The sequence below is a fragment of the Astatotilapia calliptera genome, chromosome 12, assembly GCF_964374335.1.
Source record: "Astatotilapia calliptera chromosome 12, fAstCal68.1, whole genome shotgun sequence".
Taxonomy (NCBI): Eukaryota; Metazoa; Chordata; class Actinopteri; order Cichliformes; family Cichlidae; genus Astatotilapia; species Astatotilapia calliptera.
Window position 1 is genome coordinate 26251027 of NC_137433.1, and position 21386 is coordinate 26272412.

The window sequence follows — 21386 nt, forward strand, 5'->3', positions numbered from 1 at the left end:
GGCAGGAATGATTTCCTGTGTCGTTCAGTGGTGCTTTTCGGTAATCTCAGTCTCTCACTGAACGAGCTCCTGTGACTGACCAACATGTCATGGAGTGGGTGGGAGGTGTTATCCAACATTGTCTTTATCTTGGACAGCATCCGCCTCTCCGACACCACCTTGAGGGAGTCCAGCTCCATCCCCACAACATTGCTGGCCTTACGGATCAGTTTATTAAGTCTGTTGGCATCTGCGACCCTCAGCCTGCTCCCCCAGCATGCAACAGCATAGAGGATCGCACTGGCCACAACAGACTCATAGAAAATCCTCAGCATTTTCTGGCAGATGTTGAAGGACCTCAGTCGCCTCAAAAAATAGAGACGACTCTGGCCCTTCCTGTAAAGTGCTGTGGTGTTTTTAGCCCGGTCCAGTTTATTGTCAATGTATGCTGGCCAAACTAAAAATAGAGGTCAAAAGGAACCTTTTCACCATTACGTGGAAAACAATGGTTAGTTCCAAAAACTTTTTTCCAAGGGTTAAATTTCAGATCAGTTTATTCTGATAATATGGAATAAACCATCTCGATCATTGTCGTACTTAACATGACAGCAATATAAAAATCGTGTACATGTAGCAGGCAGTATATTGCTGACTGTGACAGAAAGTGCACCACCTTTATTTAGAAAGTGTACAGCAGCAGAAGAGGAGTATACATCTGGGATTCTTTCTGTCTGACTAACAAGACAGTGATGGAAATGGCTATTGATTTCAAAAGAGTTGGGTTATCATGACTAGGATAGGAACCTAACAACAAACCTGCTTCCTCCTCCTTGCTATAAACTGAGCCTGCAGTTACACAGGTGTTCAGGGAGACTTGTACGGCATGTGTGGGATCCATTAAGCCTTGCTGCCCATGCAGGTCTTCTCTAGGTCTTTTTGCAGTATCCATATTTACAGTAGGCTGTAGCATTAAACACTACAGTCCTAGAGATTTCAAATAAAGGACTCAAACAAAGCTGGGACTGACAAAAAGCCTTTTTTTGAGAAACAATTTTCCTTTATCAAATAGATGAGACTTCAATGGGACGGATGTGCTGTTTCTTTCTTCCAGGAGATTCTTCAAGTGGTTGAAATAATAAAATTAAAATGAAAAATGGAAAAAAATAAAAGTGTTCCCACACCTCTGGGAACCAAAGACGACTCAGCCGTGACAACATAATTCTCGCCCTCATTTCTACTTTTCAGTGCTTTACTCCTGTGTAGTTCAGAGTGTAACCTGCTCATTCTATTTACATGAGGGGCAAGCAGCCGTTCAGAGCAAATTGAATTGAATCTTTCCTTATCTCTATTTCCTCCCTCAGCACTCAGCCCTGACTGAGAGGAGTCAATGGCTGAGAGTGGATCCCATCTTAGCGTTGTCATGGATACACAGGCTTTGGTCTCTCATGAGCTAGGGCCACTCAGGACCATAAAGTGATTTTAGACTCTTTTGCTGGTTCTACTCTGGTTTATGGTAAATCTCTGATGCTCCAGAGTGGAAACGAGGCCATGCAAGATGAGACTGATGCAGCAGTCCCACACACTCACCCACATCTTTCTCTGGGGGCTTGATCTGTCTTGGTGAGAAGCATGATTTTCTTAGACATCTTCATTAAGCAAGATTGTGCTTGTCATGTTATTAAAAAAAAATGTTTTAGTCTTATGACAAGGGAAACCTGGGGGAGGAGGATTACAACAAATATCTGGGGTGTAAATTTCTAAGAATTTTAAGATGCATATGAAAACAACATCAATCCCTTAATTAGAAAAGTATATACAATTGTAAGACCCTGAAAAACAAAAAACGAAAAACAAACAAACACAGAATTCACACCCAAGAGGCTGGCTTTCCTCATATTGTTTCATTGGTCTCACACATGCAAACAAACCATGTATTCAGCTCCATTTTCAATTACCCTCCCAAAGCTAAGTCAAAGCACAATAACAAGCTCATACAATTTAAATGTGCTGTGTACATAAAAAAAAAAGCCTCTCTTCTTTTCATCTATGTGATGTGTCCCGGCTACACCACTGCTCAGATGTAGTTCAGACAGAAGGTTCAACGGATTTGAAAGGATAAAGCACTAAAATAAAATAATACACACACACACACAGACACAAACACACACACAATGAGCAGGTGCGTAACACTAGCAAGCAGGCACACATGGACAGACATTGATATTCCCGTATCTGTAGAACGATTTTCACATCAATGAGAGCGGAGCGAGGCATGAAGTGAGCTGGCAGGAGGATAGAGGGAATCAAAGTGCCCTCTGGGGACGTGGCAAGCGTTTTTTCATGAGTTTGTGCTTTTTTAGGCTGTGAGCTTTGTCAAATCTCGTTAATCTCACACTGATCAGTGTGCAGTGCTATCAAATTCCTAGAATAAACCATAAACGGTGATGTGGTGCACACCCCTCGCTCTTCATTCACTAAACGACACTTGAAATACTATGCCAAGCTAATGAAATATGATAAACATTTAAAAAGAATAACAAAAATAAAATAGATGGATCACATTTTTAAGTTGATTGAACAAAAAGTACTGCAAGATAAACTAAATATAACAGAAATGATTTTACGTTATATCGTTTTAGTGGTTACAATAGTTGCAGCAAGTGAAAATATGTGCACAGTATTAAAAAAAAGGTTACACAATAATAGGTCCGAGACGCTACAATGTTCATCACACCCTTGATTACAAAGGCACTGAGTGGAATAAACAAAGAGCACTGGTAATTGCCCCTTTTTAATAGCCTAAGTGATGAGTGCACAAGTACAGCTGCATTACCACTCCTCAGTGTACACACACAGCACGGTCCAATTTCTCCATTTAGAATACCATAAGAGTGCAGACAACACTCCCTTCTGTACTTAACACATCAGATACCTGTTGCTGCTATCGTGGAAATTTTATACTACTGAAATAAAAATCATTAAATAAATAAAAACAAACAACAGATACTATCGTATATCCTATACTACTGAAATAACTTGTAAATAAATGGAAATTCCTTATATTGTGCCATTTTTATAGAAATTGTTATGCAAATACAAATTCTTATATACGAGTTACAACAACAGCATCTACAGACATCTACAGCAGAGACAGTAATTCCGCTGTGTAGTGATATACTGTTGTTTAGTTGTTCCCCACATAGTGAAAACTTACATTTGGAGTCAGTATTTTTGCCAACTGAACACACCTTGTGAATATTGTCTTAAAGCTGCGTCCAAACTGGAAGCAATGCTCGTACTGATGGCTGATCGCTTGCAGACATTCCAGGCTCCTGTTGCCTAGGTAACACTTAAATGTTTTTATTATCGGGTCGTACATCAATCAACAGTATCCTGCGTTGTCACCTGGAAGTTGAGGGAAATTCATCTGGGTGGGTAACACCCACTTTGCTTAGCCAGTGGTTATTCACCCTGCAGTCACTGAATATCATTCACTTTTTATGGTCTTCCAGTGTGACTCTAGCTTAAGACTGGTTCCAAAGGTGAATTTTGATTGCATGGTTATCCTTTCTTAAACCTCAACTTGACTTCCATTTTAAAGATAATGACTCGATTTAATGTGTTATTATGTTTTGGGGAGTTTTTTGTGGCAGAACTTGCTAATATATGTAGCAAAACTATAGATAAATCACTATAGTTACACAGTAAACTGGAATTATCAGTGTCATTTCAGCCAGAGTTCTAAATATTACACTCAAAGAAGTCACCAAGACTTTCTAAACATGGGATTTGTGGCAGCTGGAGAAAATTCTGCAGTATATGCTCCTTCTGCACCAGGGAGCAGCTGCACCCCTCTGTGACCCACAGTGCTCTCATGCACTGCGAGACCTTGAGGGAGAAGATTCTAAAATTGAATGTCTAATGTTATTTTAAGAAAAAGACAGATCAGAGATTTCGGTGTAGCATGTGTTTGTTAACTAGTTAGCATACAGGCTACTGTATACCTAACTAACTTCCCCAATCAAATGGCTTATCAAAACAACTAAAAACAAATTTGGCATTAAATTTTTTTATTTCGTTACATCTCTTTATTTTATTTAGGGATGCAAGAACTGAAACGTGACAGTCAAAAGGTCAAGGGAAAGAAGGTGTGGCTACAGGCAACCGGCAACAGGGCATGATGATGACAGTGACACCACACTCTCATTACTGTGTTTATTTATAGCCTCTCAATCTTCCTCCTATTGTGCACTTGGCCACGCATGGTTTCCACTTTCAGGGCAAAGCTCCGGCTATATCCCCTGACCTAGTGCACTGACATCACGAGCAATCTGTTTCTCCTCCGTGGAAGCTTGCCTTGCCTGTGACAGATTTTATGCTATCCAGGAAATGGCAGATAGCCAGCCAATGTAAACCTTGACAACATTACAGAACTAAAAATACATTTTTCAGATGCCACACATTGCTCACCAAAGCACCTTGTATCATTTGGAATGGATTTCTGCACTCACAGCTCAAATGGCAATGTTTACATTTCAACTAACACATAAGCCTTCTTGCAATGTGCTTCAGATTCAGATGACGGGCAGTTGCGAGGAAACTTTAAACTTACAGTCAGACATTCGGTTTCTGCATATGTTCAGCAAATCTGTCTTCTATCACACTTTCACAGTGTCTCCCTCTGCTTTTACATTCAACCAGTTCATCAGACCCTATTGACTGTCAATCAGTAAAGTATATTATAGACTGTCAGTGACATTTTCTGATGCATTTATATAAGCCATGAAAAATGTCAGCAATGTTCTTGAAGTAATGTTTATGTCAAGCAGACCTACTCCTAGAAATGTCAATGCCAGCCTTTAAAATGAGGCATGATGTATTCTCTTATGTTCAGGAGAAAACTTCAAAATTGGAACAATAACAAAAAACTAAACAAAAGACACTGCTGGCCAGCTGCTATTGAGCTGTGTGCAATATGTTTTGAGATATCAGTTCAAAACAAGTATGACTACAACAATCTACATTAAAGATTTTTAGTCAATTAGCATTCAAATAACACATTTCACCTTGTGGCAAATGTATATTCTAAATCCCCATAAGCTGTGCAAAATGGGAATATAAAGAATAAACTGCACATCTTTGCACATAAAATTCAATTCATGAACCTCCTTAGGCAGGAAATGATGGAGAAAACAAGTGGTTTCTAATTACTAGAGAACAGTAGCTTGAGTAATGATGTCAGTGGAGGGCACAAGTCAAGAACAAGACTAGAAAACTCAACAAGGCATTAGAAGTTATGCAAAATAGCTAAAAGGAATGTTGCCTGTATCAAGTAATCGAAATTTCAACAGTTACTAAAGGAGACAGAAGGCATTCTGATCTACAGAAGACCACAGCAGCGGCTTAAGATAATACCCATCATGCATCCATCGATCAATCTTTTTCCACTTATCCAATTCAGTGTTGTGAGAGAGGGGGACCTGGAGCCTATCCTAGTTGTCATTTAGGCGAAAAGGCAAGTTACACCAGCAAGTCCCCAGTCTATTGCAATAATCCCTATCATTTCAAGGAAAAACACAGTAGTAAACTAAAACTGACACCTTGCAGCTTTGTAACTCTCCAAAAACAGTAAAGCTGCAGTTTACAACCATGTTTGTCTAGAGCCTCCAGTAAATAAAACAAATCACTTTATCATTTAATTATAAAAGATATATTGATCATATCACAAATATGAGGCATATTTTTGAGTTATGGCCAAAGACATTTTATAATCAGTGACTTTTACCTTTAACCAACGAATTCTATACCAATCACCCTCGAATCCAAGTGAACGATTTCCTGAATTAATTGTATTCACAACAACAGCCAGACATGAGGTCACAGTGACCTTAATCTCTGACCTTTAACCGCCAATTCATCTTCATTCCAAGGGAATATTTGTGCCAAGTAATTTAACAGATATAGTGTTTACAAAAAAAGGGAAGGATAATCACAAAAAATCTAATTATCCAGCCAATACAAAACATGTTCCCAAACTATGATTGAAACTAAATTCCTTTTTTAATTAAAAGGTAAATTTCAAAGAGTAAAACAATATACACAAACAATGTTTAAACCCTTAGTTATTGCAATTTTTGTTTCAGCAAACATCCAGTGGGAGGCTGACCTGGAAATCTGAGCATGGGGGTTATTTATTACCAATTAGACCTCTTGCCTGGCTAAAAAACAAAAAAACAAAACACACTTCCAAATACCTTAATTTAATTCATGCATGATTGGATTGCTGTGCGTGCATAATAACACCCACACAACTACACTGCGCTGCTACAAGAGAACATCCGAGTCATTTACTGTGACTGATGATCGAACAACTGCAGAAACCACTGCTTGATTCAGTCTCTGGTGCACTGAATCCCACAATGCACTGGGGCCTTTCACTGTACCTGTGATAAGGGAATAACCGGACCAGCTGGACACCCTGGAACACAGAACAATTGAATAGCAGAGTTTGGTTGCCTAGCAACCATGGAAGGAGCCAGTGATGATAATGGTAATTTTTCTTTTTTGTGTGTGTAATTTGCTTTTGTGTTATCTTGTTTACTGGCACCCTTCCAATCTCCAGGATTATAAATTCCATTAAAAAAAGTAGACGGCATAAACTGGCACATAAACTACAATCGTCGGTCAACGATCAGCGTGGAGCACTAATGTTAGCTATGTGTGAGACGGAGTTACAATAATGTGAACCATTAAAGAATATAACAAGATGTTAATCAATTTATCTCCAAGATGCGTGAAATGAACTCAGCCGGGTACCACCGCGGGATTATTGATATATACCAGGAGATCATTTGAACTTGCTTTCCATAACTGCCGTTAATTTCTAAAAAATAAAAAAAATTGAGCCTCAGTAAATTTGACTTTGATGACTTTGATTCCTGACAGTATGTAAATAGTTCAAAGAGATGCTTTTAATGAAAGCTATAATTTTATGTGCATATTAAGTATAGATATTCCAGATACTTCAGGTTTCTTCTTTTAGTCTGCGAGTTAAACGCCGTTCAATCCCTTTCAAGCACAGGAAAGAAAATTAAAGAAGAACGGGTTAGCTAAACAAAACTTTATTCAACAATTTAATGGACATAAGCTTTTTGCTGAAGAAGAAAGTCGCCTATGCTTATGAAACTCATTTTGAAACACTTAACTGTGTGGATGTTCTAGTAACTAATTAAAGCCAATGACCAGAATCACATTAATAAGATTTGGGTTTTAGTCTGGCTATGATTACTGGACTTAATTTCACAGATGATTAAGTATTTTCAAGACTTAAACTAATATAATCTAGCTTTCATTTAATAAAACAATCTAGTTGTTTAGGTATAGCTACAACTGCCAGAGTGTGGAAATTATTTCCCTGAAGTTCCCCGGGTTTTGCCAAGCTCTTGACTGCATTTTTGCCCTTTTTCATCAGTAATTGCTTAACAGTTTGGTCTTTCTATACACCAATAAGCCACAACATTAAAACAACTGACAGATGACAGAAATAACACTGATAACCAGTGTAATATGATGACAATCCCACTCCCCCTGCGCCAGCAGGAGGCCCCATACAGACAAGACACTCCCATGCACCACAGAAACTGCTTGGGAAATACAGAAAGAAGACTACAGAGAGCTCAGAGTTTTGACACAGCCTCCATACGCACATATCTGATCAAACATCTGTGGCAATTTCTAGAATAAGCCTAATCCCAAAAAGTCCCACCTCGTAACCCATAGTTTCACTGTCATACACCCCTAGATCCCCTGTGTCCATGCACCAGAGCTTAGAGCTATGGGGGCAAGGCCCTTCACAGTATTAGGTTGGTAGTTTTATTATTAGGTAGCTCAGTGGAAAAATACAGTAGTTGATGTGCAACACAAGCTTGGTGAAATGGCGTGAGCTAAAAAGCTGACCAAGTTAAATGAATGGCTTGAGAAACGCCTCACTCTGTCTGCTCCTTACACCAAGACAACAGGGTCAATATTGATTCCAAAAATCACCAGATTTATGATCAAATATGTCCTGAATCCTGAGGAGAAATGTATTGGCATAAGACAAGTAATTAGTCTCTATGCCAATATGCACTATGCAAGACAAAAAGGCTCTTAATAAGGCCAATCACTTTATAGTCCTCAATAAATTGTCATAATGTTAATGTGTTACCTCCACTGCCATAAAAAATGGACCATAAAACTGGCCATCTGACAAATTACTGTGATAGAACGAAGCAGTCAGAGAACCATAATGGGATTTTAAGTTAGACATTTATTTAACATAAGGAACCTGTTATTATTTATCACTCTGCACACTCATTTTAAAGTGGGTGAGCAGAAATGAGGAAGGGGACTCACTTTAGGTCAGTGTCATTATTATATTATAAAAAATTTAAAAAAGAAAGAAAATCAAGTGAATCAAATGGTTAAACAAAGCAGGACTAGACTCAGATTCAAAACATGTAAATTCTATTTGATATCATTTATCAGACCACATCACAAATTACAATGAATGCCTCTTAGATTAAAAAAAAAAGTTGATATGTGGATGACTCGTTTTGTAATTAGAGCACAATATGAAAAAGGAGTAAAGTGGAAAAAACTTCAAAGACTAGTCTGAAACTGGCAGTTGTTTGACACAGTCTAGTTGTACTACTGGCAGGCAACGTCAAATTCCATTTAAAAAAAAGATTAATTAAGTTCAGATGCAGATGCACAGTTTTCTGTCCTAAAGTAAAATTATTTGTGTCAGATTGGAGAAAGCACTTTAGGAGAGGTTAATTGACTGACATCAGTTCTTTACCTAAATAGAACACTTCAAATGACATTTCTTTAGCTTACCCATATATGTCAAGTACTCTGCTGAAGAGTAAAATATTAATAATTTAGAATAATCCCATTCTAAACATTAAGAGTAAACTTTTTTTTTTAATTTCTCAATTCATGACAATTAGCAGATGCCATTCATGTTCATAACTGTTTTCAGATCTTGCAATGTGAAGTACATCCTGCAAGCTTATGTTGTGATCCAAATCCCACATTCAATTTTTCACGTTGATCAACCTGTCTTTCATCCAATGCCTGCTACTCATCACTATAGGTAAGCAAAAAGGTTGGTAAAAATGTCACAAATGTATCTTATGGAAAACACTTCTATTGTAGCCTGGACCTATAATTGCCAACAACAGCAGCTTCATACATGACTCGGGTGATTCTAGGCTCAAAATGATAGTCGCAATATTCGGTTCAACCAATTATACTTAGATCTTAGCATTGTGATTATTATTATTTAAATTATTATTAAATCCAATAGCTGTAGTAAATTTCTTAGTGGTAATAGGCCATCACAAACATGTTTCAATAAGTAAACCAGTCATACCAGTCAATCCGTAAGTCAAGAGTGCGACCCTTTAAAAACCAGAAAATCCCCATGGGTCACACTCAATCTAAACTCTTCACTCTAATCAAAATACAAGAGAAAGTGATTTTTCTTTCCAAAACAAACAATAAAAGTTGTTTGCTATACATTGCTAATATTACCCAGTAATATCCAAAGTGTTAAGGCCAATGTTTGACCCAACTACTTTTTATATAACTAAAAAAATGTATATAAATAAGAAAAGACCATACTTGTAATTTCAAACTAAATATCTGTTATTACTGTGGCCCATCTGCAGTACTTCTGTTGCCCAACAGGGGGCTTCAGCTCGGAATTTTATATAAATAAAATTGAATTGAGTTGAACTGAACATCGGTAATTACTGCATTATACCAATTGTCAAGAATTAACTGATATTTACACAATATTAGGTCATTATTCCATCAGTTCATTTACCATCATATATCCAGATTTTGGTCACCGCATCTACTCTTCTGGGTGAATAATAGGGCACCCAAAGCCAGGCTCTGCATTGGATTGAACATGCCTAAAGCATGACATCTTGAGATGCATGAACAATCTTAACTCTACCACTGGATTTCTACCTTTCATATTTGTGATTCTATTCTTTCAGTCACTACATGCAGCACATGCCCACAGGTGACAGCAGAAACAGAGATAAACCTGTAAAACCTGTAAAACGTCAGCTGTGCCTGCGCCCTCAGCTCTCTCTTTACTTTAACAAACCATTACAACATCTACACTACTGCAGACACAACCCGCTTGTCAATCTCCTGCTCCACTCTAGCCTCACTCCCCAACTCCTTCCCAACCTGGAGCAGGTAGTTGGCTGCTTTTCATCAGATGTTGCAGGAAAGCTTAACGGCCAGAGTGTTTCTGAACAGCATTACTCATAAATGGATAGTAAATGGTTCAAATGAAATGGGTTCTTTATTATCAATACTCAAAGGTTTGGCTGGTCACTGAAATTTGGTCTGCAATGGTAAATAGAACACATAACAGCTCCATAGTGATAAAAATGTACCCCTATGTTTTCAGACATTTCTAATCAACAGCAGATTAAATCTCCGGTCCAGCAACAATGGAATAATTGAAAATGCACTCAGATTTATGAGAGACCCTTTTCTAGCAATTTATTTTCAGAAAGTGCCAGTTTTTTCATGGTTTTTCACACAGTTTTTCTCCCTGCTGCTCTCTGAAGCAAGCCATGTCTATATGCGAGGTGTGAAGCTGTGTGTTAGATAGGCGGAGAAAGAGACAAACGCACATACACATGGAGGGAAGAGATACGCAATAACATTTTTCTAAACGGTTAAATGCTAGACAGGTGGGTAACCAGACAGAATTCAATTTCACTTCAGTTTTATTCACAGCAAAATTCATCTCAGGGCACCTTGAAGACCGTACCATATTATACAGGGAAACTACGTATGTCACAGACAACCCAGAAATAGGTGGACACACTCTGATGCTCATCACATAGCTCTAAAAACTGCATTTATTTTTAATGCCAGGACTCTAAGAATATCCCCTGTTCAAGTGGACAATTTCAGTTCACAAACATACACACATAACCTTTTACCTCTATTATACATTTTTAGTTGTTTTGTTTCTACCCAACACAACATGAAGCATTTTCTGCTGGCGAAACTTATTTCAGTGGTCTTCAGCAACATTAGATTTTAAATAAATTATTGACCTAAGCACTAGATTTTAAATAACCAATATACTGTAAACTAATAACACTGTGATTACATAACACTTAAACTGATTTAGAATTTAATTAAATACATCTGATCTAAACTGGCTTCTCTCTCATATTGGCTGTTATCCTCCCCACTCTCCTCCCCTCATCTTACTGGTTAACTCTTCCCGGCCCCGTTTGTACCTCAAGAGCACTTGGCTAGTTTCAAACTATTTTCTAATAACCTGCTAAGTTGATTCTAGTGAAGAGTTAATACTGCCATTAACTTATAGTTCTGGTTTTTACTGACCAGGCTCCTGACATGCATACTATTAATAGCACGTTGAAGAATTGTGCCTCTGACACTGACAGCACACACAGAGAAAGACAGTGAGCGAGAGGGACAGTGAGAAAGGGAGAACCAGAAATATTTTATGCCATATCAAATTTTTTCCTTTTCTAAATGTTGTTTTTGTTTATCTATTTTTATTTTATTTTATTTGTTATTGTTGATTTGTGAATAGCCCAAAAGGGTTTGAGAGTCTTAATTTGGACAGTGTTTACTCATCACTGTGTTTGATGGTTGATTTGTACAACTTATTTACAAGTTTACCTTTTTCAGCTAGTGGGCCTAGAAAATGAAAACTTAAACAATGGATGCAGTAAAACAATAAAGTAAAACTTATGTGTATATTCCACTCACATCCAATCCACTAGTGGAAATGTTTGAAGAGGAAGTTTGCACATGCTTTAAAAAGCATGTGACTGTGATGTTGCAGTTACATACCTCAACTATTGTGGTTTTGGCTGCCTTGCACATGGGCTGGTTGAAGTTCCTAGCTGTTTTCCTAACACAAACCAAGACATACATATTGAATAAAATGTAGTGGCAGCAAATATAATATATAAACCAGTGATTTCAAAATCTCTCAATGTGGTGTCCATTATGTTATATCCTGTTTAGACTCAAGAGTACCAGAGGACACTGCTCTCTTGTGGTGAAGAATTTTACTACATTCAATTTGGACATGCACTGGATTGGTTCAATGTTACTCATGTAGGGACCTATGCATAACCTAAACTTTGCTATAACTAAAAACAATATCTAAACACAAGAGTAAATTGAGAGCATTATTTAGATTTTTCTAACTTTTGCAGCATCAATGCATATAATTGAACAAAGCTATATTAGTAGTAATGAATGATAATCCCAGTGCAGTTCAAAAATATTCTGTCTGAATAATTAAAGACGACGTATGCGCCAAAGTAGATCTGCAGGCTGAGAGCAAACAAGAGCTGACAAAGTTAATAAAGGCTTAAAATGCACTATGGTTTCATATGTTCAAATATCTCAAACTTAACACAACTTTAACACAACAATCCATGTCATTAATTACCTGAAAACAATGTTCCCGGCCTTGTCAGCTTTCCAAGCTTTGATCAGTGCAAAATCTCCAGTGATGGCTTTCTCCATGACGTAGTGCCTGCCACCAAACTCCCTCACCTGTGTACAACCAGGTGAGAAGTTACTTACAGGATGAACTAAACAGTGAGCTGTTTTAAAGTTCTGTTTTTAATTTTAGACTTGGTCTTTGTAGTTGTCTAAACTTTGTCATGCTATAGATTCTGTGGCATTTAAATAAATCTGCAATGGCTACTATTCAGGGTTACACATTACACCACCTGTGTGAAATCTCCAAAATATTTTTTACACTTAAAATATCAATTTTGACGAGGCTCTTTTCCTCAGTCACAAGACATGTGTCGCATGCCAGTACCTAATGGAGATTTATTCAACTCACTGTGTAATTTACTGTATAAAGAAACTGGATTTCAGTGCTGCTGTGCACTACAACAGATCAGACCAGAGCTCTTGGGAATCTGTGCATTATGAGGACAATTCAAGGCTACTATCATGTAACCCGCGAAGTTCAGCTACAGCACTTAATTCCAAAACTACAACAGGGATTACAGCACTCTCACCTCTCTCTTTTCACTGGCAATGGCAATGCTACCATCTTTGTTGTACTTGATAGGAGAGCCACCCTCTTGGATAAGAGTACCATAGCCAGTAGCAGTGAAGAAGGCTGGAACCCCAGCTCCCCCTGCCCTGATTCTCTCTGCAAGAGTACCCTGTGGGGGGGAAAAGTGACAGATTATGAGAGGCGTACAAGAGAAATCCAGATACATGTCCACAGCATGTTTGTTAAAAACTGTATAAGCCTTGTCACTTGACTTTTTTTTTTTTTTTAAACCAACCTGAGGCGTTAGTTCCACTTCCAGCTCCCCTGACAGATACTGTCGCTCAAATTCTGCATTCTCTCCAACATATGAGGAGATCATCCTCTTGATCTGCTTAGTCTGGAGCAGCAGGCCCAGGCCAAAGTTATCCACTCTAAGGAAAACACACACAGCACTAACTTACTAAGCTTTGTTTTGTTTATTAAATTAACTTAAGCAGTTTTTTATAAATATAAGCTGATCTAAAGGGTACACACAAGTGTCTTGTTGTGTTTTATTTTACATTTCATGTTATTATATTTCAAATGAATACATTTTCATTTTTTATTTGACATTAAAGCACTTTTCTGTCAATACTCATTTATTTCTAGCAACTATGCTTCTTTTTCCTCATAAGAAACTATCAACGTCCTATCTTCCTGCAATTTCCACCATTTCTTATTGTTAACGTAAACGCTTAGAGAGGTTATTCAAGGTTGTAACTCAGTCAAGCTGAAACGGATATGGCTCCCTTTTCTGATCTTAAGACAAAGCAAAGACAGTCACAGTCCAGCTGTGGCCTATTCACAGCCATAATCACAGTACATTTGATCAAACACAGCTGCTGAGCCTGGGGTTGCCACTGAGTCAGATTTTTCTGAGCATGTCTTTGTTTATTGTCTGTCAAAACCGCACGGAATAATTGTGCTTGAAAGAAGCTGTGAAGCTCACACTGGTCCGAAGTGTGTCTTACACCTGCTGCACATAGGGTGTCACGTATTTAGACCACCATACCTGGACAAATCCTCATGACTCAACAGTTGTGAATACATTTTTCTAGCCTTCTTTGACAAACATAAATTGCCGAGTCCCTCAAGCAACTGTTTGATCAGCTATGAGAGGACTGGCTTTTTGTGGCTTTAAAGCTCTTTCATACCAAACAAGAAAAACAGATGGCAATCGAATCAAGTTAGTTTCAATCTGTCCAAACTGTATTTTTGCAACACAAAACACTTTAAACATGTGCTTTATGTTAATGCACAGGCAACTAAAAACTCACTTACACTGCTCTAATCTCTAACTACCACTGCTTTGTTCTCTAATTGTAACTCTAATCTCGGGTTATCTTAAAGTATATAAAGGCCATGCCTTATCAGAATGCAAAAACAGATAACTGCAAAGTGCACTTTCACATGCACACAAACCACTGGTGATGCAACACACAATGGAAACACTAAAGAAAGGTTTTGGCACTATTAACTCGTGTTAATGTTTTGTGTGTGGAGCTGGTGTGTATGGAATGATGTTTGAGGACTATAAGCTCTTCAGGCAAATACTCAGTGCTCATTCATGAGAACAGATTCCAGCAGTGATCTTGAGCACAAGTGTCACTGCCTTTTATACAGAATCTATTTGGTTTGTGTCAAATTCTGAAGCAGCTGATTACACAGTACGTATAAAGCTGCAAGGGAAGGCGGTTCTGTAACAGCCTAATAATCTCCTTTTGTACAGCTGAATCCTTCTCAACTCATCGAGGGCATAAAGGGCCAGCTGTGTCAGTTTCATGAGAAGTGAAATATGAGGGTCTCGTTCCTCTCACCCAAAAGCAGTGAGACAAAACACTTATGTGTTCTATATTGCTACAAAAGTCAAAAGATTAAAGATTTATCCTTGATTAGGGATCACTTTAAAGAATAAAGTGACACAACACAACCAATATTTCTGCATGTTAACTTCTTACACTTTCTTTCCACTGCTGCCAAAATAAGGTTAGCAATGCCTAGTTGTCAAATAGTAAATCTAGTTTTCATTCAAAAAATAGTTTGTTCACACTGCTTTACAAGCAAACACACTTATGCAGTACTGTCATTTTTAAAAAAAAGGAGTCTTTATTACAGTACTTGATTGCCTGCCACTGATATAATTAATTTTCCCAAGGGGTAATATGAGAGACTGGGACTGTTGTGCAGGGCCGAACCATAAAAGCTGAACTCAATTCTGTTCAATATTAACTTTATCTCTTGATATGCTTCCTGGTGCAGCCCAGATCCAGTTTCTCATGTGGCCCCTTGGGAAAATTGATTTCCCACCCATGACTGGGATATATGATCACCAAGAAGGCTTTATTATAAAATGATCATACGAAAACATACACATGTAATTCTTACCCTTTAATAGTTTTGTATGTGGCATAAATACAAAGACACAAAAGGGTAAGAATTACTCAAGTTTCACTATTTCTGCATAAGCACTACAATTAAATGTTTACTGGATTGTGACACGCCAGGTTTTGATTACAAAAGAAAGCTGCAATTTTCTTTTTCCTTTTTTCTATCAACAGTATTAGAATTTTATTTGAGTTAAAAGACTGAACGCAACCTTCAGTTAGTTCTTGCTACTGTACAAAATGTACAAAAGGACAAAACGTATAATAAAGGTAATTAAGGTCATCAGCTGACTGTTATGTGTACACTGAATCTGCACTGAGACCAAATACAAACATCACACACAAGATCACCTGACCACACACACCTCTTCCTTGTACCTTATCCAATGACTTATCTACTAGCCTCTGGGCATCTCGCTAGCACAACACTGCCTGTCTGGCGTTACAGTCATAAGGTTGCCAATGCTGCAATTAGACACCATCACAGGCTCAAATCAAGACAAAGAAACACTACTATTCAAGACAATAAGCAAAACGTTCAAGTTCATATGCAAGGATGTGGTTTGGTTAAAAGATTTAAACCAAAGTAATAATTCTAATGTTTTTGTTTTTATTTAATTCTACCAAAACAACCCAACAACAATGAATGGTACTATTCTAAAACAGCACGTACAAATCATGTACACTTCCACACATACCCTGCATTGTTACTGACTGCAGTGATGCTCTTAACGCCAGTCTTCAGTAAACTGTTGATGAGATTCTCCGGAATTCCGCATAATCCAAAGCCTGAGGTGGAATACAAAAAAGTAAGCGTTGCAAACAAGAATCACTGTGAGAAAAGAAAAACGATACACATTTAAACACTACTTTAAATAAAACTGCCAAAAGTATGTATCAGTGTATTTACGTTGTAAGTAAATGTTATGACTTTGTGTTTTATCTTCACTTGTTCAGCTGATGTCTGTGCATTTACTGCCATCGCTAATTTCCTTATATTTTGCTAGGAAACAATAAGAAATGTCTAATCCAGTTAATTGGCTTAAAGCATAAAAAACATTTCTCTGAAAATGCTCAGAGAAATGAAAACAAATGAAAAAGCAGCCGATGCCCAAAGAAAACTTTAAAAGACCTTCAGAAAGCCTGGAGAACAATTGATTAAGACCAGTTACAAAATTACAATTAAGTGCTGTATGCTTAAGTGGTTAAGTGTTAACCATATATTTTAGGCCAATTCGTTCATAGCAATGTGAGAATTAGGTTGTGATTTGAACTGTGATTCAGTGCTCTCCTCATGGACTTTGGATCAAAGTCCAAAGATACCCCGGCCTTTGATGACACAGTTGAGCTACATGGTGTGAAGGAATTTTATTCGCAAACATATATTTAAGACATTTTAAGATCATATAAGGACCTTAAAATGTCTTAAATACACATTTATATCTAAGGATTAGGGACATGCCAGATTTGGACCGTAAACTAATACAAAAACAATGATCTTGTTAACTATGTCAAACCACACAGAAAAACCAAAGTGCAATCAGCTTGGATCAAGTCCAGGTATTTCTAGACTTGTTTAGAAATATTCTTATATTGCACTGAGGGAAGGTTCATCTGCTTTTCTCTTAGACAGAAGTGCGTCACAATGGAAAACATTTAACAATGTCACTGTGAACAGGACTATAAATAAGATCAGTGGATTGCACTCAGTGTGTGGATGATACTCAACCAGCATTCTACAGACAGTTTGGAATCACTTCATTGCAAATTAGACATTACATTTATTCTAATGAATTCACCTGCCACTTTCTTACGTGCATGCGTTCAACCGCTCATTAACACAAATATCTAATCAGCCAATCAAATGTCAGCTGCTAAGTGCATTTAAGATGACACACTGAAGTTCAAACCAAGAATCAGCCTGGGTAAGAACGGTGATTTAAGTGATTTTGAATGCATGGTTGTTGGTGCCAGACAGGTTGATCTGAGTAATTTAGAAACGGCTGATCTACCATCTACCAGTATTGTTCCACACAACCATCTCTAGGGTTTAAAGAAAATATCCATTGGTTGCCCAGTGGTTCAACAAAAGCTGGATAACAGAAGACTGAAAAAACATTCTCTAGTCTGATGAGTCTCCTAACAATTGGATGGTAGAGTCAGAAAAAAAGATAACCATGGATCTATCCTGTGTATTAACAGCTCAGGCTGGTGGTGGTATAATATTGTGGAAAATATTATCTTGTCACATTTTAGGGCCCTTGGTATACCAACAGTGCACCATTTAAATGCCACAAGATACAGGAATATTATTGTTGTTGACTGTGTCCACCCCTTTACGACCACAGATCTTCTGATAGCTGCTTCCAGCATGAGAACAAACAATGTCACAAAGTTCAAATGACCTATAACTGCGTTCTTGAACATGACAATGAGTACTCATCACTGTAACCAAATAGCCTCCACAGTTAGTAGAGCACTTTTGGGATGTGATGGAATGAGAGATTTGCATCACGGATGTGGAGCATGTTTTTGTTTCCAGCACCTTGATGAGTCTATGCCATGAAGAAAAATGAAGCTATAAGAAACAGTAATACCAAGGTGTACCTCATAGCATCCAGTGAGTGTATGTAAATATAAAGCATAACATACTGTTAGGTGAACAAAATCATCATAAACCAAGAAGTCCTATCTGACATTGTTACAACATGTTTGTGAAAGTACTATACATTACCTCCCACAAGAATGGTAGCTCCATTATGGATATCTTTAACTGCTTCTACAGGATCCGAGTAGAACTTTGAATTTTTCTGACTTGATGTGGAAAAGTAAGAGCCACAGGTCTGTAGAAAGCACAAGAGCATGAAATACAGCAAATTTGCATTCATAAAAAATGCTGTTTCCGCAACACCAAAACAAACAAACATGTAAATTCTAAATAGAAGCACAAAAAAATAAAGGCTTAAAACCTAATGACCTGCTTGCACAGTTCAAATCCAATTTATTCTGTAGAAGAAAGGAAAAGTAAACCTAACTGCTGAACAAATCCTGCAACAAATGCAGGCGAGATTATGATAGCGCACAGCCAAGAGCCAAAAACCAACAGTCAGCAGAGGATTCAGGTTTAAAATCATGTGTTTAAAACCCTGTGTCAGGCCAATGCGAGCTGCTGTCTTTTGTAAATTCTCATATCTCAGACAGTAGTTAAACGCAAGTTCAACCATGAAGGGCAGTTAAAATCTAAGCTATCACGCAGATTGCTGCAATCACACTGTGTGGGTGATAATTAACTAGCATTCAAGAGAAAGCTTAAGTTCACAATGTTCTTGTCATTACACACAAATACATTGTTACAAATAATCTTTTTTATTAGTTAACAAAACGAGCTTCACATTTAACGACTCTATAATATTGGAACATGTTTTTGAACGTTTTCCGCACTGAATAAAACGTGTGGCAGGTGTTTAGACCTAAATCTATGATTACTTGGTGTTGAGTTACGCGCACTTGTGATCATCCAACTACACATACCTTAGTCAGATCAAATAACCTGATTCGCTTTATTCATGCATTTCTAGATATTAGCAGCAGTTTTTGAAAGGATTGGCAAATGTGTTGTATTGCGCGTATCCGCAAGGTTGTGCGCCCTGCAGGCTGAGGTCAGCCCACAATAACACATAAACGCAAACTGAAACAGTATAAACGACGCGAAGCTTGGTTCATAGTTTCATTCCAAATGTAACCAATACTTTAATGACAGTTGAATTATTATATTTTACTACTGTCGTCTCTTTTTTTGCAGCAACATCATCTCAACACTCCTACAACAGGTGTAACGTCGCTGTTGTTATACTGACCTTGCTCAATTGGTGGATGGCGAAGTTTATTTTGGTTCTGTGGTGGGTTTTCAAGAGTATATTTTCCGCTCTGCACAAAGCTTTGAGGGCCGCCATGATTTGGAGCTACAAACTTGGGGTGGGCGGAGATGCAGGGTGAGCGCTGACTGGATCTTTAACCGAGCTAGCTGAGGGTCACAAAATATGGCTACACGCAAGCCCAGCTCGGCGACACGACGCTATTGGCTGTTTTCAAAGAGGATGAAAGGAGAAGCTCTTCTTCGTTATCTTTCCCCCACCTGGTAAGCTAGGCATGTTTTAGTGCATTGCCGCCTACTGTTGGTGTTGTAGCGTCATAGCGTTTGAGAAAGCCCAATACTACCCTTGTTCTCTTGTTCTTTTTTAGTAGGGCTATACTGTATTCAAAGGTCCACGAAGAAAACATTAATTTCCCTGACACAGCTTGCAATGCATGAGAGCAATTTCCAATCTCTGTTTCCCCACTGCATCCCATTATCACATTGATGATTCAGCCTCTCACTGAGGATGCAGTGGCACAGCATCCTGCCAAATGGCACATGCAAATCTACATTTTCTACCTAATCTTATCCACGCCATCAGTGCTTTCAATCCCAACATCTGCTAGCACACAAAGACAGTTTCACATTTGATTAAATTTATTTTATTTATATCGAAACCATATTTCAAAACAGGAATTGCCTCCTGGTGTTTAATATTGAAAGGTAAAAACCCTACAATAATGCAGAACAACCCCAACAACTCACAAAAGACGACGTGCTATGAGCAAGTACTTTGGCGACATTGGGAAGGAAAAACTCCCTTTTAACAGGAAGAAACCTCCAGCAGAATCAGGCTCAGGGAGGGGCAGCCATCAGGGTTGGGGGTGAGGGGAAGGAGACAAGACAAAAGACATGCTGTGGAAGAGAGACGGAGATTAACAATAGCTCATAATTAAATGCACAGTGGTGTTGAGAAGGCATTCTCTTTTTTTTTTCATTAGAATTTTGACATAGAAAAAAAAATCATGATGCATTAAAACCCAATTCTTCTGAATTTGGAAAGCCTATATCGACTCTTTAGAAACTTCCAGAACTCAACTGCCAAAAAGGCTAGGCCTTTTAATTTGATAAAACTTTAGTGTTTAATTTGCACAAAGCAACCTAATTGCAGCTACCTACATTTCCACCAGGAGAATTTTTTTTCTGAAGCTTTCAACAACCCTATTGATCATTTGCTACCAAATATCAATATCAAATCTGTATGATCAGGTAAAGGGGAGTCTGGAGAGGTGGAGGTGCGTGCTAGAGGAAAGAGTAATGAAAGTCAGTAGATGCAAGACTGAATACGTGTGTGAATGAGAGAAAAGCATATACAAGAGATGGAGCCAATTGTAGACAAAGTTAGAGAGGAAAGGTGAGATGAGATGGTCTCGACACATGCGGAGGGATAGTGGATATACTGGCTAAAGGATTCTGACTATGGAGCTGTCAAACAGGAAGAAAAGAGAAAGACCACAGACAAGGTTTATGGATGTAGTGAAAGAGGACATGCAGTGGGTTGGTGTGACAGCAGAGAATTGGAGATAGGGATTGAAATGGATGATGAAGATCCACTGTGGTGACCCAGCTCAAAAAAGAATTTAGTTATTAGTTATTTCCCCTTCTGCCCCATGAAAACACAATGTTGAGGAGGCACAAGGCAGATGTCCTACACCAGTTTGCAACACACTTCTTGCAATACCTGAATTTTTCCCAGTCTGCCTCATGTTGCACAGAATTTCCCCTTCTATTTTCCTCATTTAATTTGTATCCACAGGTTCCAGCAATATGCCCCCTCCAACAAACAGAAATCTGTAGCTCATCCCTACATTTCTCATATCTTTCCTCTGCATGCATCCCTGACATTTCAAGCAAAAACCCACAGATCATTTTTTTCATCCGTCCTTTGAAATTTATCTTTCCACTTTGTGTAGAAACGGTTTCTGGCATAGGACTCATTGCACTGGACTAAATAACTAAAAACTCACTAACCCCCCCCCCCCCC

At 38.1% G+C, this 21386-nt stretch overlaps 1 protein-coding gene across 3 annotated transcripts in view; it reads right to left on the reverse strand.

Moving 5' to 3' along the window:
- The window catches only part of oxct1a (3-oxoacid CoA transferase 1a), a 54405-nt gene extending 34846 nt beyond the window's left edge, over positions 1-19559 (reverse strand). For 2 of the 3 annotated variants that reach the window (XR_013912705.1, XM_080309277.1), the window contains exons 1-7: positions 19344-19559; positions 18221-18329; positions 16185-16275; positions 13359-13494; positions 13083-13232; positions 12497-12603; positions 11887-11947 (exon numbers count right to left, since the gene is read on the reverse strand). Coding sequence is in view for 2 of the 3 variants with exons in the window: in XM_080309277.1 (XP_080165403.1) it covers positions 11887-11947; positions 12497-12603; positions 13083-13232; positions 13359-13494; positions 16185-16275; positions 18221-18329; positions 19344-19439 (750 nt within the window). In the remaining variant the exon portion in view is untranslated. The remainder of the gene's footprint in view (positions 1-11886; positions 11948-12496; positions 12604-13082; positions 13233-13358; positions 13495-16184; positions 16276-18220; positions 18330-19343) is intronic. The other variant, XM_026186773.2, reaches the window with a different exon arrangement.
- Between the last annotated feature and the right edge of the window lie 1827 nt (positions 19560-21386).